The 18,977-nt window shown below is 46.4% G+C and overlaps 1 protein-coding gene across 1 annotated transcript; it reads left to right on the plus strand.

Annotated features, from left to right (window-relative positions):
- The first annotated feature begins 200 nt into the window (after positions 1-200).
- LOC127297142 (probable inorganic phosphate transporter 1-7) lies at positions 201-2,182 on the plus strand. Its single transcript, XM_051327419.1, has one exon. The coding sequence runs from the start codon at positions 293-295 to the stop codon at positions 1,868-1,870; it is 1,578 nt and encodes a 525-aa protein (XP_051183379.1). The 5' UTR covers positions 201-292; the 3' UTR covers positions 1,871-2,182.
- Positions 2,183-18,977: the final 16,795 nt, after the last annotated feature.

Raw genomic sequence — 18,977 nt, forward strand, 5'->3', positions numbered from 1 at the left:
TGCACGGGCATGCATGCGAGCAGCACGGGCACGGGAGAGCCTGAGCCCATCGAAGTTTTACCGCCGAGAAGAAGGAACGGTTAAGCAGGAATAAGAAGTTGGGCTTCCAAGGAATGAAGTCTGGAATATTCTCACCTCTCCGTATATACATATAACAGATCGAACGACACTTGTGCCTTCTCCCTCAGTTCACTCCGATCGCAACAAAACCTCAACCCAATCCAATATCGTGGCAGCGGAACTCGCGAGCACTGGGACACGAGCACACGTACCTACCGGAGCTTGGAGCGCAATGGCGGGCGACCAAGTCCACGTGCTGTCGGCGCTCGACGGCGCTAAGACGCAGTGGTACCACTTCACGGCGATCGTCGTCGCCGGCATGGGCTTCTTCACAGATGCCTACGACCTCTTCTGCATCTCCCTCGTCACCAAGCTGATCGGCCGAGTCTACTACACCGTGCCAGGGTCGCCCCACCCTGGCAGCCTGCCACCGACCGTCGCGGCCGCCGTCAACGGCGTGGCGTTCGTCGGCACGCTCTCCGGGCAGCTCTTCTTCGGGTGGCTCGGCGACAAGGTCGGCCGGAAGAGCGTGTACGGCATGACGCTGCTTCTGATGATCATCTGCTCCGTGGCGTCCGGGCTGTCGTTCAGCCACACGCCCACGACCGTCATGGCCACGCTCTGCTTCTTCCGGTTCTGGCTCGGCTTCGGCATCGGCGGCGACTACCCGCTCTCCGCCACCATCATGTCCGAGTACGCCAACAAGCGCACGCGCGGCGCGTTCATCGCCGCCGTGTTCGCGATGCAGGGGTTCGGCATCCTCGCCGGCGGCGCCGTGGCGATCGGGGTCACCGCGCTGTTCAAGAACCGGTTTCCGGCGCCGCCGTACGCCGTGAACCCGGCGGCGTCCACCCCGGCTGAGGCCGACTACGTGTGGCGCATCGTCCTCATGCTCGGAGCGCTCCCCGCGGCTCTCACCTTCTACTGGCGCATGAAGATGCCGGAGACGGCGCGGTACACGGCCCTCATCGCCAAGAACGCCGAGCGGGCTGCCGCTGACATGTCCAAGGTGCTCCAGGTAGAGATCACAAAGGAGCAGGCCGGCGATCTGGAGGTGGCGCACAAGTACCGCCCGTCGCCGTCGTTCGGCCTCTTCTCCGGGGAGTTCGTGAGGCGGCACGGGCTCCACCTCGTGGGCACGGCGTCGACGTGGCTCCTCCTGGACATCGCCTACTACTCGCAGAACCTGTTCCAGAAGGACATCTTCAGCGCGATCGGGTGGATCCCACCGGCGGCGACGATGAGCGCGCTGGACGAGCTGTACCACATCGCGCGTGCCCAGACCCTGATCGCGCTGTGCGGCACCGTGCCGGGGTACTGGTTCACGGTGGCCTTCATCGACTCCGTCGGCCGGTTCAAGATCCAGGCGATGGGATTCTTCATGATGACAGGCTTCATGCTGGGTCTGGCCGTGCCATACGACTACTGGACGGGGAAGGGCCACCAGGCGGGGTTCGTCGCCATGTACGCGCTCACCTTCTTCTTCGCCAACTTCGGCCCAAACGCGACCACGTTCATCGTGCCGGCGGAGATCTACCCGGCGAGGCTCCGCGCGACGTGCCATGGCATATCGGCGGCGTCGGGGAAGGTGGGCGCCATCATCGGGTCCTTCGGGTTCTTGTACCTGGCCCAGAGCCCGGACCCGGCCAAGACGGCCCATGGCTACCTGCCTGGTATCGGCGTGCGCAACTCGCTCTTCGTGCTCGCCGGATGCAGCTTGATGGGGTTTATGCTCACGTTCTTGGTCCCCGAGCCCAAGGGCAAGTCCTTGGAGGAGATGTCACGTGAGACCGAGCCTGACAAGTGCTAGTCATTCGGGCGAAGATCCACTACATTAGCTAGTCTACTACTACTAGATAATCGACCGTGAATTTTGCATTTAGTTTTAGCAGTTAGGGGATGATGAGATGGACAAATAATCGTCGGAGTTATTTTTGGAAGTATATACCTCTTCTCTTTACTTGTCGAACTTGTCTTCGTCCTCCCATGGTGCTTCGGTCGCAATCGAGAGCATCAACAACTACAAGCTGGTTCTTTGTTCGTTGTTGTCTCTGATGTTGTAAGCTGTTTATCAGCACCTTGTATTCTTTTTTTCCTTTCAAATGGAGGAAATATCACCCTAGCTTCAGCATCCAAGAGATGTACACGGTTTTTTATTAGATTATTCACAACACCTTATAAGAGCAATACAAAAGATCAAACTCGAAGCCACTTCGCTAAACCTACAGAGGGATGAAGGGGGTGTGACAATTCACCAACTCACATCATCAAAAAACCAAATGTCTTCCCAGGCCGCCCAATAGCAGATGAGAAGCATATTCCAGTCAAGCAGACTCTCAGCGCACTCCAACACACACGCCATAGAAGTTGCTACCGCCGTCTTCCTCGACTCCATCTTCAAAAGAGATCATCGCATTGGCCATACCAGGCCTACCATCGATGCCGCCACGACGCCAGACGACTCCACCATCCTGCGCGCGTCCATCACACTGCATCCGTCTCCGAGACACCACTGCACCATGCCGCGGCGACTCGACAACGCGGACATAGCAAAAGCACACCACTCCACCTCAGCACCACCACCATCAGTTGTCTGCTCCAAAAACGATGCCCCCAACAGGTAGAACTGCGTTGCGCGCCGCCATCGTCCGATTCGGGAGACCAGGGTCTAGGGTTTTCCCTGGAGCAGCCCAGGCGAAGAACGTGATGGCGTGTATTTCACACGTTCGTTGGGGAACCCCAAGAGGAAGGTATGATGCGCACAGCAGCAAGTTTTCCCTCAGAAAGAAACCAAGGTTTATCGAACCAGGAGGAGCCAAGAAGCACGTTGAAGGTTGATGGCGGCGGGATGTAGTGCGGCGCAACACCAGGGATTCCGGCGCCAACGTGGAACCTGCACAACACAACCAAAGTACTTTGCCCCAACGAAACAGTGAGGTTGTCAATCTCACCGGCTTGCTGTAACAAAGGATTAACCGTATTGTGTGGAAGATGATTGTTTGCAGAGAAAACAGTAAAACAAGTATTGCAGCAGATTTGTATTTCAGTATTAAAGAATGGACCGGGGTCCACAGTTCACTAGAGGTGTCTCTCCCATAAGATAAAAGCATGTTGGGTGAACAAATTACAGTCGGGCAATTGACAAATAGAGAGAGCATAACAATGCACATACATGTCATGATAAGTACAGTGAGATTTAATTGGACATTACGACAAAATACATAGACCGCCATCCAACTGCATCTATGCCTAAAAAGTCCACCTTCGGGTTATCGTCCGAACCCCCTCCAGTATTAAGTTGCTAAGCAACAGACAATTGCATTAAGTATGGTGCGTAATGTAATCAACAACTACATCCTCGGACATAGCGCCAATGTTTTATCCCTAGTGGCAACAAAGACAAAGACAACCTTAGAACTTTCTCATCACTGTCCTGTGTCAATGCAGGCATGAACCCACTATCGAGCATAAATACTCCCTCTTGGAGTTAAGAGCAAAAACTTGGCCAGAGCCTCTACTAATAACGGAGAGCATGCAAGATCATAAACAACACATATGTAATAACTTGATAATTAACATAACATGGTATTCTCTATCCATCGGATCCCGACAAACACAACATAGAGTATTACAGATAGATGATCTTGATCATGTTAGGCAGCTCACAAGATCCAACAATGAAGCACAATGAGGAGAAGACAACCATCCAGCTACTGCTATGGACCCATAGTCCAGGGGTGAACTACTCACTCATCACTCCGGAGGCGACCATGGCAGTGTAGAGTCCTGCGGGAGATGAATCCCCTCTCCGGCAGGGTGCCGGAGGAGATCTCCAGAATCCCCCGAGATGGGATTGGCGGCGGCGGCGTCTCTGGAAGGTTTTCCGTATCGTGGTTTTTCGCATTAGGGGTTTCGCGACGAAGGCTTTAAGTAGGCGGAAGGGCGGAGTCGGAGGGCTGACGAGGGGCCCACACCACAGGGCGGCGCGGGCCCCTCCTTGGCCGCGCCGCCTTGTGGTTTGGCCACCTCGTGGCCTCACTTCGTATGCTCTTCGGTTTTCTGGAAGGTTCGTGGCAAAATAGGACCCTGGGTCTTCGTTTCGTCCAATTCCGAGAATATTTCGTTACTAGGATTTCTGAAACCAAAAACAGCAGAAAACAGCAACTGGCACTTCGGCATCTTGTTAATAGGTTAGTTCCAGAAAATGCACGAATATGACATAAAGTGTGCATAAAACATGTAGGTATCATCAATAATATGGCATAGAACATAAGAAATTATCGATACGTCGGAGACGTATCAAGTATCCCCAAGCTTAGTTCTGCTCGTCCCGAGCAGGTAAAACGATAACAAAGATAATTTCTGAAGTGACATGCCATCATAACCTTGATCATACTATTTGTAAACATATGTAGTGGATGCAGCGATCAAAACAATGGTAATGACATGAGTAAACAACTGAATCATAAAGCAAACACTTTTCATGAATAGTACTTCAAGACAAGCATCAATAAGTCTTGCATAAGAGTTAACTCATAAAGCAATAATTCAAAGTAAAGGTATTGAAGCAACACAAAGGAAGATTAAGTTTCAGCGGTTGCTTTCAACTTGTAACATGTATATCTCATGGATAATTGTCAATATAGAGTAATATAACAAGTACAATATGCAAGTATGTAGAAATCAATGCACAGTTTACACAAGTGTTTGCTTCTTGAGGTGGAGAGAGATAGGTGAACTGACTCAACATAAAAGTAAAGAGAATGGTCCTTCAAAGAGGAAAGCATCGATTGCTATATTTGTGCTAGAGCTTTTATTTTGAAAACATGAAACAATTTTGTCAACGGTAGTAATAAAGCATATGAGTTATGTAAATTATATCTTACAAGTTGCAAGCCTCATGCATAGTATACTAATAGTGCCCGCACCTTGTCCTAATTAGCTTGGACTACCGGATCTTTGCAATGCACATGTTTTAACCAAGTGTCACAATGGGGTACCTCCATGCCGCCTGTACAAAGGTCTAAGGAGAAAGCTCGCATTTTGGATTTCTCGCTTTTGATTATTCTCAACTTAGACATCCATACCGGGACAACATGGACAACAGATAATGGACTCCTCTTTAATGCATAAGCATGTGGCAACAATTATTATTCTCATATGAGATTGATGATATGTGTCCAAAACTGAAACTTCCACCATGATTCATGGCTTTAGTTAGCGGCCCAATGTTCTTCTCTAACAATATGCATGCTCCAACCATAAAGGTGGTAGATCTCTCTTACTTCAGACAAGACGGACATGCATAGCAACTCACATGATATTCAACAAAGAATAGTTGATGGCGTCCCCAGAAGCATGGTTATCGCACAACAAGCAACTTAATAAGAGATAAAGTGCATAAGTACATATTCAATACCACAGTAGTTTTTAAGCTATTTGTCCCATGAGCTATATATTGTAAAGGTGAATGATGGAATTTTAAAGGTAGCACTCAAGCAATTTACTTTGGAATGGCGGATAAATACCATGTAGTAGGTAGGTATGGTGGACACAAATGGCATAGTGGTTGGCTCAAGGATTTTGGATGCATGAGAAGTATTCCCTCTCGATACAAGGTTTAGGCTAGCAAGGTTTATTTGAAACAAACACAAGGATGAACGGTGCAGCAAAACTCACATAAAAGACATATTGTAAACATTATAAGGCTCTACACCGTCTTCCTTGTTGTTCAAAACTCATTACTAGATATTATCTAGACTCTAGAGAAACCAAATATGCAAACCAAATTAGCAAGCTCTAAGTGTTTCTTCATTAATGGGTACAAAGTATATGATGCAAGAGCTTAAACATGAGCACAACAATTGCCAAGTATCAAATTATCCAAGACATTTTAGAATTACTACATGTAGCATTTTCCAATTCCAACCATATAACAATTTAACGAAGAAGAAACTTCGCCATGAATACTATGAGTAGAGCCTAAGGACATACTTGTCCATATGCTACAGCGGAGCGTGTCTCTCTCCCATAAAGTGAATGCTAGGATCCATTTTATTCAAACAAAACAAAAAACAAAAACAAACCGACGCTCCAAGCAAAGTGCATAAGATGTGACGGAATAAAAATATAGTTTCAGGGGAGGAACCTAATAATGTTGTCGATGAAGAAGGGGATGCCTTGGGCATCCCCAAGCTTAGACGCTTGAGTCTTCTTATAATATGCAGGGGTGAACCACCGGGGCATCCCCAAGCTTAGAGCTTTCACTCTCCTTGATCATATTGCATCATACTCCTCTCTTGATCCTTGAAAACTTCCTCCACACCAAACTCGAAACAACTCATTAGAGGGTTAGTGCATAATAAAAATTCACATGTTCAGAGGTGACACAATCATTCTTAACACTTCTGGACATTGCATAAAGCTACTGGACATTAATGGATCAAAGAAATTCATCCAACATAGCGAAAGAGGCAATGCGAAATAAAAAGGCAGAATCTGTCAAAACAGAACAGTCCGTAAAGATGGATTTTATTAGGCCACCAGACTTGCTCAAATGAAAATGCTCAAATTGAATGAAAGTTGCGTACATATCTGAGGATCATGCACGTAAATTGGCTTAATTTTCTGAGCTATCTACAGAGAGGTAGACCCAGATTCGTGACAGCAAAGAAATCTGGAACTGTGCAGTAATCCAAATCTAGTACTTACTTTACTATCAAAGACTTTACTTGGCACAACAAAACTCAAAACTAAGATAAGGAGAGGTTGCTACAGTAGTAAACAACTTCCAAGACTCAAATATAAAACAAAAATACTGTAGTAAAAACATGGGTTGTCTCCCATAAGCGCTTTTCTTTAACACCTTTCAGCTAGGCGCAGAAAGTGTAACTCAAGTGTTATCAAAGGGTGGTGCATCTACAGCGGGATTTGGAGTTTTCTCAACCATGCATAGTATATTGGATACATAAGTTTCAGCGTCTCCCTTTTCATTAGTCTTGGGCTTGCTACTCTCATCAAACAAATTTTCAGGAACAAGCCAAGCATAGTTATTTTCTAGTGCATCATTCATAGCTAGGAGTTTACATGGTATTGGTGCTTTGATCTCCCCACCATCATTAGCATTATTAGTGTACCTTATCCTATCCATGTCCATTTTTTCAAGGAGACCAACAAAATTAGTATGAGAACCAAGCATATTAAATTTAGCGAAGACCTTTCTAGCCTCTCTTGCTAGACCACCAAATTCTCTAAGAAGGGTTTCTAAAACAAAATCTTTCTTTTCCCCCTCTTCCAAATCACCAAGTGTAAGAAACATGTGTTGGATTATAGGATTGAGATTAACAAATTTAGTTTCCAACATGCGAACTAGAGCAGCAGCAGCAATTTCATAAGTAGGAGCAAGTTCTACCAAGTGTCTATCTTCAAAATCTTCAACGGTACTAACATGGGTGAAAAATTCTTCTATATTGTTCCTCCCAATTATAGACCCTTGTCCTACCGGCATGTTTTTTGTGGTAAAATTAAAAGGAAACATGATGAATCAAGTAAAGTAAATGCAAGTAAACTAATTTTTTTGTGTTTTTGATATAGCAAACAAGACAGTAAATAAAGTAAAGCTAGCAACTAATTTTTTTGTGTTTTGATATAATGCAGCAAACAAAGTAGTAAATAAAATAAAGCAAGACAAAAACAAAGTAAAGAGGTTGGGAAGTGGAGACTCCCCTTGCAGCGTGTCTTGATCTCCCCGGCAACAGCGCCAGAAAAAGAGCTTGATGGCGTGTATTTCACACGTTCGTTGGGGAACCCCAAGAGGAAGGTATGATGCGCACAGCAGCAAGTTTTCCCTCAGAAAGAAACCAAGGTTTATCGAACCAGGAGGAGCCAAGAAGCACGTTGAAGGTTGATGGCGGCGGGATGTAGTGCGGCGCAACACCAGGGATTCCGGCGCCAACGTGGAACCTGCACAACACAACCAAAGTACTTTGCCCCAACGAAACAGTGAGGTTGTCAATCTCACCGGCTTGCTGTAACAAAGGATTAACCGTATTGTGTGGAAGATGATTGTTTGCAGAGAAAACAGTAAAACAAGTATTGCAGCAGATTTGTATTTCAGTATTAAAGAATGGACCGGGGTCCACAGTTCACTAGAGGTGTCTCTCCCATAAGATAAAAGCATGTTGGGTGAACAAATTACAGTCGGGCAATTGACAAATAGAGAGAGCATAACAATGCACATACATGTCATGATAAGTACAGTGAGATTTAATTGGGCATTACGACAAAGTACATAGACCGCCATCCAACTGCATCTATGCCTAAAAAGTCCACCTTCGGGTTATCGTCCGAACCCCCTCCAGTATTAAGTTGCTAAGCAACAGACAATTGCATTAAGTATGGTGCGTAATGTAATCAACAACTACATCCTCGGACATAGCGCCAATGTTTTATCCCTAGTGGCAACAAAGACAAAGACAACCTTAGAACTTTCTGTCACTGTCCCAGGTGTCAATGCAGGCATGAACCCACTATCGAGCATAAATACTCCCTCTTGGAGTTAAGAGCAAACACTTGGCCAGAGCCTCTACTAATAACGGAGAGCATGCAAGATCATAAACAACACATATGTAATAACTTGACAATTAACATAACATGGTATTCTCTATCCATCGGATCCCGACAAACACAACATAGAGTATTATAGATAGATGATCTTGATCATGTTAGGCAGCTCACAAGATCCAACAATGAAGCACAATGAGGAGAAGACAACCATCTAGCTACTGCTATGGACCCATAGTCCAGGGGTGAACTACTCACTCATCACTCCGGAGGCGACCATGGCGGTGTAGAGTCCTCCGGGAGATGAATCCCCTCTCCGGCAGGGCGCCAGAGGAGATCTCCAGAATCCCCCGAGATGGGATTGGCGGCGGCGGCGTCTCTGGAAGGTTTTCCGTATCGTGGTTTTTCGCATCAGGGGTTTCGCGACGAAGGCTTTAAGTAGGCGGAAGGGCGGAGTCGGAGGGCTGACGAGGGGCCCACACCACAGGGCGGCGCGGGCCCCTCCTTGGCCACGCCGCCTTGTGGTTTGGCCACCTCGTGGCCCCACTTCGTATGCTCTTCGGTCTTCTGGAAGGTTCGTGGCAAAATAGGACCCTGGGTCTTCGTTTCGTCCAATTCCGAGAATATTTCGTTACTAGGATTTCTGAAACCAAAAACAGCAGAAAACAGCAACTGGCACTTCGGCATCTTGTTAATAGGTTAGTTCCAGAAAATGCACGAATATGACATAAAGTGTCTATAAAACATGTAGGTATCATCAATAATATGGCATAGAACATAAGAAATTATCGATACGTCGGAGACGTATCAGAACGCAGACTGCATAAACAATGCCTTCAACAAGGTAACGACGAACAACATCGCCATCATTCGTCATGACCGAAGTCCAGGCCGGCTTCCACCGGAAGCTGCGCCTCGCCATCGGGAGCTAGGCAACGGATCGCGAGATCCGCCAAGGCTAGCCACACAACTAGCCGATCTCCTCCGGCAAAAGAGAATACCACCACCGCGGTGCCACGGTCAACAGCACCAGACGCCCGCCACCCGCCACCAGTTCGACGATGTCCCCGCCACCCAGGGCCGCTGCCCTTGGTTCCGTGATCCCAGACCTGGAGGATGAGAAGCACAAGATCCGCCCCCAACATCGCCCGCCCGGCGAGGTCGAGGCGAGGAAGGGAGGAGGGGAGGACTGCACCGCCAGGAGGGAGCAGCACGAGATCCGCCCCAATCACCGCCCGCCCGGCGAGGCCGAGGCGAGGAAGGGAGGAGGAGAGGGTCGCGCCGCAAGGTACCGGGACCATCCCCCAGCGTGGAGGCGTGCCTCCATACCGCCGCACCAGGGGACCGCGCGCAGATCCCCGCCGCCCCCATCCCCGGCTACGCCAGGCTTCACCGGCGGCAGCATCAGGGGACGACGAGGAGAAGGGAGAGGGGTGGGGAGGGCGGCGGCGGAGGGTTAGGGTTCCGCCCCTGAGTCGCCTAGAGGAGACGACCCAGGGTCTAGCTATGTCAGCACCTTGTATCTGTTGTGTGTTGTGGCCTTGTGTACTACCTTGCCAGTTGAAGGCTTCGTCAAAGCCAGGCTCCTCTCGAGCCTCTTGTTTAAAAAAGTAGGCTAAAGAATGTTGTACCTCACAATCACCCAATTGTGAGGGTGAAACTTGAAACATTCTTTTACAGTTGAATGTTTTCCCTTTAATTAAAATACCACACAGGTTCGTGCCTCTTGTTTGGCAAAGGTGTATTATAGAATATTTAGGAGTATTTTCTTAAGGTGATTTGGGTGATAACACTTTTGTCGTCGAAAACACTTGATAATCCCCTTGTTTATCAATACTCCCCATTGATTTATGTGTTTGGAAGGCAAGGACTATTCAACAGCCACAAATTCAACTTTCACAACGGTGTAAAGACCATAGTAATTCAAATAATATACACCCGGGTGCATATGCACCCTTTATTTGAAACGCATATTAAATATATTTAAAAATATTAGGAAAATACAAATAAAAATTTCTTGTGTATACCTTGACATGTTACATGTTTACAGAGTTGTTTCAGCAAAAACCGATATGTTTCATGCCTTGTGCAAAAAAGACAAATCTTAGGTGGTAAAATAGTCTATTTTTTGAGGCATTATTTGTCTTTTTTACACAGGGTACAAAAAATGTTGATTTTATGTGAAAATTTACATGCACACATAGAACATGTCCCTCTACATGTTAAATTTTTTTCCTAAATTTTTTACAGTTTAGAAATATGTTTTATACATACTGGGTGCATATACACCCGGGATCAGATTTGGTTTTCCGAAATAATATTTCAATTTTTACGCTGTAGTCACAAGCACCAGCACTACAAAATTCACACAAATTTCCACTTCCATTGTTACACATACATGAATCAGCACTTACACATACAGTAAGGGACAACACCACGTTGCCACGTTGGCATTCAGAAACCACGAATCGAATCAAGAGCTGCCCACATGGATTCGAAGCAAGAGCAGGTCAAATGTTGACCTGGAGAAGGACGACCGGAGTGGCCGACGCCGGGAGGAGCTCGGTCGCGATGTCAGGTGCTAAGGTGGTGGTGTCAGGATTGAAGGAGTAGCCTCCAGCAGGATAGGATGGAGTCGATGGAGCCGTGGATTGCCTGTCTGCGGGGAAGAGAGGCCGCGCGCAAGGGGAGATCGGGTGTAGCCGGAAGGGAGATCGACCGTCGCCGTGAACTGCGATGCGCCGCAACTGCCAAAACATCCGACCACACTACGTCAGGTGCTAGAATTGCCGGCACTTTCTTGCCGGCACTTCTCAAATGTGCTTGCATTTGTACTATTTGCCGGCATTTTTTTGGCAGGTGCCAGCAAAAAGTGTCGATTTCTCGGCATTTTTCAAAAAGTGCCGTCAATGCCTAGGATTACCGGCAGATTATCGATATGCCTGCAGTTGTTTTCGTGGCATTTCTAGAAAAGTGCCGGCAATGCACAGTATTACCGGCACTTTATCGAATGGCCTCGAGTTTATTTAGTGTCATTTCTTCAAAAGTGCCGGCAATGCACGGTATTACCGGCGTTTTTTGAAACTGCCTTTAAAATACACTCATTACAGGCATATAGGTAAGTGCCGGCAATTCCTTTTGCTGGCATTTACCTTTAAGTGCCGGCAATTCCTTTTGCTGGCATTTACTGAAAGTGCCTGCAATTCCTTTTGCTGGCACAATTCCATGCATTACATGCATAACAGTAACATGTATTACAGGCATAACAGATAGTTCAGAAGCAGATAACTAATTATATACATATTACAGTCCATATATAATAATGCCCACTGGTAGGCATCAAAAGTAGTTCAGAACTTATAGATCCACATAGTTCAGCACTTAGATAACTAACAGTCCATAGATAACTAAAAGTTCTTAGATAACTAACAGGATGACTCAGATAACTCAGGAAAGTTGAGCACTTACTCTGATGACTCAGATGAATCAGACATCTCAGAATCAGAGTCCTCAGGTACACTGTGGATCATCAGACCAAGCTTACCTTTCCTGGTAACGAAGAATTCAAAGAGGCAGATGGCTCCTTGGATCTCATAGGTCTTTATAGCTTTTGACCATCCAGTTGGTATGATTGCATTTTTGGACTTCCCCTTTGCCATCTTCATTGTTGTCTGTGTACTCTAGACCAACAGTAACATCATTGTCTGGAGCATGGTCAATGAACCTTTTCAGGTACTGGTGAGTGAACTTCTTTCCATTATCCTGTCAACCATACAATGTATCCCATCAGTTCCAATCAGCAACAATAACATCATTGTTATGTAATGATTAAGGAAGGTTAGGTTTTGTATTTTTACGAGCTTGCATTTATTTTTGACCACTGCTGATTTGGTCATCCTGTAGACATAGTACTCAAATTCCTCCTTTGGAAAGTTGTTGCAGTGCTCATTAAGGAAATTGACTTGACCTTGTGTCAAGTACATGTCATTTTCAAACATGCAGTGCTCATCAAAATCATGCCTCCCACCTACCAGTGGCCCCAGTTGTAACAAAGAGAAATTTCATTGTTAAATAATTGAAGCCTACATTAGTAAAAATAAATAAATAACCACATTGATGTTAACCAACATTGATGTTAACCCACATTAGACTAGAGATGATGTTAACCAACAGTGATGTGGGCATTACCCTTCGGGTAACTAATGTTGCACTACCTCTTGCGGGCCAACCAGCGGCCCATGGAGGCACTCGATGGCCAGGTGGGCCGCTACGTTGGTTCTGAAGAAGAATTCTTGAAGGACAAGGCAAGAAGACGAAGAATAAAAGAAAAGTTTAGACCTAGGACTCTTTGTAACCTAGTCGTACCCGGATAGACCTCTCGAGACCTGGCTCCCAATATAAGGGCCAAGAGAGGGGCTGCCTACAGGATTCCATCTACCCTACGCCCCTTACGGAGGGCATTGCCGGGGAGTACCCTCGACAATTGGCGCCATCTGTGGGAAACCTGTCGGCGCAAGGCATGTCATCGGCAGTTCCGGTCACATCTGCGGCGTTCGTACTGGAATCGCCAACGCCGGCAAGTCCAAGAAACTCGGTTCGTTGCGGATCCTTCGAGTTTACACCACGCACTAAGGCTTCGCATCCGATCTCTTCCGAGCCGCGTGACAATATGGATACAACCTTCGGTGATGTTCACTTCATCATCGACTCCAGAGGATTTCTTCGACTGCCTAGTTCAAGCGCGCCAAGCCCAAGAACTTCGGTTCCAGCTGACATCGCACCACTAGCAGCTTTGGCAGTCTTGCCAAAACGTTATGGCGAGGGCAGCCGAAGCAGTTTTGGTAGCAGAGAGGAGCAAAGGAAGAGACGAAGGGATTCACGCCGTGAAGAAGAAGTGCAGGCTGCGAGCCGTCCTTGGCAGTATGAACGAGGATTTTGTAGTATGCAATCAAGCAAGAACCGCCTTCGGACACCTTATTTATCGGCCATAGAGCAACTTGAAGCACCGTGTTACTTACACTCTTACATCGACCCGAAGGATAACCTCGAAAAAGCCACCCATCTGCTTAGAAATTGTTGGTAGTTCCTCGAAGTCGAGAGCTTCTGCAATGACCTCAGGGCCGAAACAGCAGCGAAAACCCGTTCGACAGAGAAAAGGGCGGCAAAGTATAATCACCAACCACAGCAGTACGTGCCAGAAGAAGGAGATGTATACATACCAACTGAAGTATACCCAGCGTCTCGAGGACAGGTCAACATGATCCATAAAACCAGTTTTTCAAAGAGAGAAGCCAAGAAATCCTCACGAGAGGTGAAGTATGCAGAGCTTGCTATGGCTGAAGTACCCGAGTTTATCGACTGGTCACACCAGATCATATCATTCGACAGGGTGGACTACCCGACGGCCGTTCCAAGACCTGGCCATGCTGCCTTGGTTCTTGAGGCGCAGATTGGAGGTTACAATATGAGCAAGGTGTTCATGGATGGAGGAAGCGGCCTGATCCTGTTGTTCGCAAGCACAATGAAAGCAATGGGTTTAACGGTCAATATGCTAAAAGAATCTGATACAGGTTTTCACGGCATCATCCCGACCCGACCCGCTTATCCCCTTGGTAAAATATCACTGGATGTAGTTTTTGGCACACCTAGCAACTTCAGGAAGGAGAAACTCGAATTTGAAGTAGTTGCTTGGGAATCAGAGTACCATGCAATCCTCGGTAGACCAGCGTTTGCCAAATTCATGGCAGTACCTCATTATGCATACTTGAAGCTGAAGATGCCGGGCAATAATGGGACAACAATAACCGTTCACGGCAGCTTTTCTCGTTCTGATAATTGCGATAGGGAGTTCCAGAAGATTGCTTTAAAGTTTGGTGCTAAGGAGGAGCTCAATGCAATTGATGTTGTTACAGATCACACACAGCCTCCAGCCGATAATCGGAACGTAAAATCCGATAAATTTGACGTCGCAAAGGAGGCAAAGAAACAACAAGTGCACCCCTCTGACCCGAAGAAAAGAGTCAACACATCGACAGACCTCGCTGTCGCATAGGAAGGCGCGCTCATCGAGTTCCTCCGTGAGCGCTGGGAAATATTTGCGTGGGAACCATCCGACATGCCAGGTATTCCCAGGGAACTCGCTGAGCACGCCCTCAATGTTGACCCCAAAGCTAAACCTGTACAGCAGACATTACGTCGTTTCTCAGAACCAAAAAGAAAAGCTATTGGCGAAGAAGTTAATCGGCTTCGCAAGGCTGGATTTATTCGGGAGCTCAAAGACGCCGAGTGGGTAGCTAACCTAGTCATGGTGCCGAAGAAAGATACAACAGCTCTTCGCATGTGTATCGATTACACAAGTCTCAACAAGCATTGCCCAAATGATCACTTTCCGCTGCCCCGCATCGACCAGATTGTCGATTCCACATCAGGCTGCGATCGCCTCTCCTTCCTCAATGCGTATTCAGGATATAATCAGATCAAGCTCAAGAAGGAGGATCAGGAGTTAACATCGTTTATAACTCCGCACAGAATTTATTGTTACAACGTTATGACTTTCGGACTAAAAAATGCGGGTGCAACATATCAGCGATGTATGCAGGCCTGTTTTGAAGAGCAGATTGGCTGGAATATCGAAGTCTACATCGATGATATCGTGGTCAAAACCAAAAATGCAGCTACCCTCATCGACGACCTGCGGGAAACTTTTGACAATCTCGATAGCTACAAGATAAAGTTGAATCACAAGAAATGTTTTTTCGGGGTACCGGGAGGACATGTACTAGGGTACTTTATTTCAGCTAGAGGGATAGAGACCAATCCTCTGAAAATCAAAGCAATCCTCGACATGGAACCACCTAAGAATTTGCACCAAGTACAGCAGTTGGCAGGTCGTTTGGCTGCGCTTAGCTGGTTTATCGCCAAGCTAGGGGAAAAATCCCTCCCCTTTTATCAGCTTATGAAGAAGTTACAAAAGTTCGAGTGGACAAATGAAGCACATGAATATTTTGATAACCTCAAGAAAATCTTGTCGACATCTCCAGTACTTGTAACTCCGCAGGAAAAAGAACCAATGCTAATGTACATAGCCGCCACAGTGCAGGTCTTCAGCACAGTATTAGTTGTGGAGCGAGCAGAAGCAGGGAAAATTCACGGCGTACAAAGACCTGTTTACTACCTCAGCGAGGTACTCACACCAGCGAAGGAGAGGTATCCCCATCATCAGAAGCTGGCATATGCCGTTTGGAGGACAGCACGCAAACTACGACATTATTTCACAGAGCACCCGATTATCATGGTAACCGGAGCACCATTGAAGAATATACTCACCAACCCAGAGGCTACAGGCAGAATATCTCAATGGGCTATCAAGATTGCGCCACATGATATAACTTACGTTAATCAGACAACAATTAAATCTTAGGTTCTTCCTGATTTCTTGGCTGACTCGATACAGTCGCAAATACCGGCAACCACCCGATATGTCTGGATCCTGGACGATGTATTTTGATGGATCGAAGCGGAGCACGGGTGCAGGAGCAGGGGTAGTATTGATCTCACCACAAGGGGACAAGATGAAATATATTTGAAGGATGCATTTTCCACTGCCAACAAACAATGAAGCGGAGTATGAGGCGTTGTTACACGGAATGCGCATGGCTAAGGAGTGCGGCGCAACTCGTTTGGAAATATATGGGGATTCGAATCTTGTGGTACAACAGCCAATGAACTTATGCGACGCGGTCAGCGACAACATGATCGCTTATCGACAAGTGTATCAGTCCATGGAAGCCAACTTCGAAGGTTGCGAGCTAAAACATATCGGCAGAGCCAGCAATGAGGAAGCCGATGCTTTGGCGAACATAGGATCCACTTGCTCCCCTATTCCGGATGGTGTCTTCTATGAAGTTATTTTCCAACGATCAATTAAGGAAAACATTTCGACACCTCTAAAAGTGTCGACAGCTTATTCAGGAACTGGGTTCCAGGAAGATGTCGAAGATCCTACGCTACAATCTGCAATGCAGGTTCTCCTCCTTGAACCACTTTGGACAGAGCCTTTTCTAGCATACTTAATGGAGCAAAAATTACCATACGATCCAACGGAGGCTAAGCATATCGTGCGTCGATCCAAGGCCTTTACTATAGTTGATGGTGAACTTTATAAGCGCAGCATCTCGGGAATCTTTCAGCGGTGTATTGCCATCGACGATGGAAAAGCTCTATTTGCGCGAGATACATGAAGGAACCTGTGGTCATCATGCAAGTACTAGGGCTCTTGTAGACAAAGCTTTCAGAGCAGGGTTTTATTGGCCAACAGCTGCGTCCGACGCTCGTGAACTGGTGAAAAAGTGTGACCCTTGTCAACGTTTTGCACCAAAACCGCATGCGCCTGCAACGGACTTAATGACAATACCTTTGGCTTGGCCCTTCGCCCAGTGGGGACTCGATCAAGTTGGTCCCCTGCCGAGATCATCGCCTGGAGGGCACACGTATCTGTTAGTCGCAGTCGATAAGTTTACTAAATGGATTGAAGCTGTCTCAGTCAGGGACCAAACAGCTAAAACTGTTGTTCAATTCTTCAAAGGAATAACTTGTCGATTTGGTATGCCTCATAGCATCATTACGGACAACGGAACGAATTTTGATTCCAAGGAATTTCATAAATTCTGTGATGATAGTGGTATCAAACTCAAAATTGCTTCCGTGGCACATCCTCAAACCAATGGTCAGGTAGAAAGGATCAATGAATTAATATGTGATGGTATCAAAAAACGCCTTACGGGCGCAGCTGGGGCCTGGGTTTAGGAGTTACCATCTGTATTATGGAGCCTGTGGACTACACCAAATAGATCAACACAGTACACTCTGTTCTTCCTTGTTCACGGAGCCGAAGCAGTTTACCAGCCGATGTTCGTTTCGAAGCTCCTCGAGTAATAGCATACACAGAGACAACTTCCATCCATGCATTACAAGACGCCGTGGATCTCCTTGATGAAGCTCGAGACATTGCCTCAGCCAGAACGACAGTATATCAGCATGCGATATAGAACTATCACAGTCGACGAATTCGCAACCGAAGTTTCAGCGTTGGCGACATGGTACTACGGTTGAAGCAAGAGAGAACTTTGAAACTTGAATCTCCATGGGAAGGACCGTTTATCATTACTGAAGTAATACCAGGAGGAGCTTATCATCTCAAAAATCCTGCTTCGGGCAAAGATGTTGGAAATCCATGGAACATTGCACACTTGCGACGATTTTATGCTTAAAGTTCTATTTTCCTTTATTCGACATATAGAGGCTTTGCTTATTATGAATGAAAATTGATGGTTCATCATTATTATTGTTTACACACTTGAACGGAAGTTCGAGCTTCTTATTATTATTACTATTCCCATCGGGAGCTTTGGCTAAAGCTGCTCATTCTATGGCTAACCTGATAATACTCGGGGGCTGAAAGAAATACATATGGTGTCAATAATTAATTAATACTCCCATCGGGAGCTATGGTTATCGATACAATGTTGAACCATCCAAGCCTCAGGAACATTCTCGAGTGCTGCAGTCGATGGAATTAATATTTCTTGCAAATAAGGCTCATACCGGTGCACCGTGTTACGAGGCCAAATAAATAAAAGCGCCTAAATCCCTCGTTTATTCGAAGGGTGTCGCTCTTACAGAACTTACAAATCGACTATGCATATAATGCACTTACAACAGAGTCGTCGAGCGAGCAAGCTGACTTGATCACTCAATTGCCATCGACAAACTCCTTTCAAATATTGAGCTAACAAGTTCGAATGCAAATGCTGTTTAAAAACACATCGAAAGTATACAGGATTATTCCTTGGAATGCAAGGGTTTTTTACCTAATAAAATTACACCAAACTTTATTACAGGGCTTCTTGATCTTCTCGAGCCTTCAAATCTGTTTCGACTCATGTCTCCATCCGAGAGATAATGACATATGCAGGATGCCTGGCTATGGAGTAATATTGGTCTAATCTTCTGTTGGCATTGGCTATGGCCTCCAAATCTAAGGTCGGGTGGCATGCCAAAATAGAGGCAAGCGCAAGTTCGGCCCCAGCAAGAAGTTCTTTCCGCACCAATAACCGAATTCTTTCCGGAGTCTTGAATCGATTGAATAAAGAAGCCAAAGTCTCGGGTGCCTGATCCAATGGAAACATGGTTTTCCACATCATGGAAAGATGAGTGTTATACTTATCAAAATAATAGTGCACCTTTTCAGCCCGATGCTCAAAATTGGCCATGGATACATCTTTTGATCGGTTGTACCATAATTCATGCTTAGGGTGAGCAGTATCCATCATTATTGCAACCTTTTCATGGATACA

This window comes from Lolium perenne, chromosome 4 (genome assembly GCF_019359855.2).
Source record: "Lolium perenne isolate Kyuss_39 chromosome 4, Kyuss_2.0, whole genome shotgun sequence".
NCBI classification, from domain to species: Eukaryota; Viridiplantae; Streptophyta; class Magnoliopsida; order Poales; family Poaceae; genus Lolium; species Lolium perenne.

Excerpts from the sequence above, each read along its gene's own strand:
- LOC127297142 (XM_051327419.1), top strand. The coding sequence starts at position 293 with ATGGCGGGCGACCAAGTCCACGTGCTGTCGGCGCTCGACGGCGCTAAG.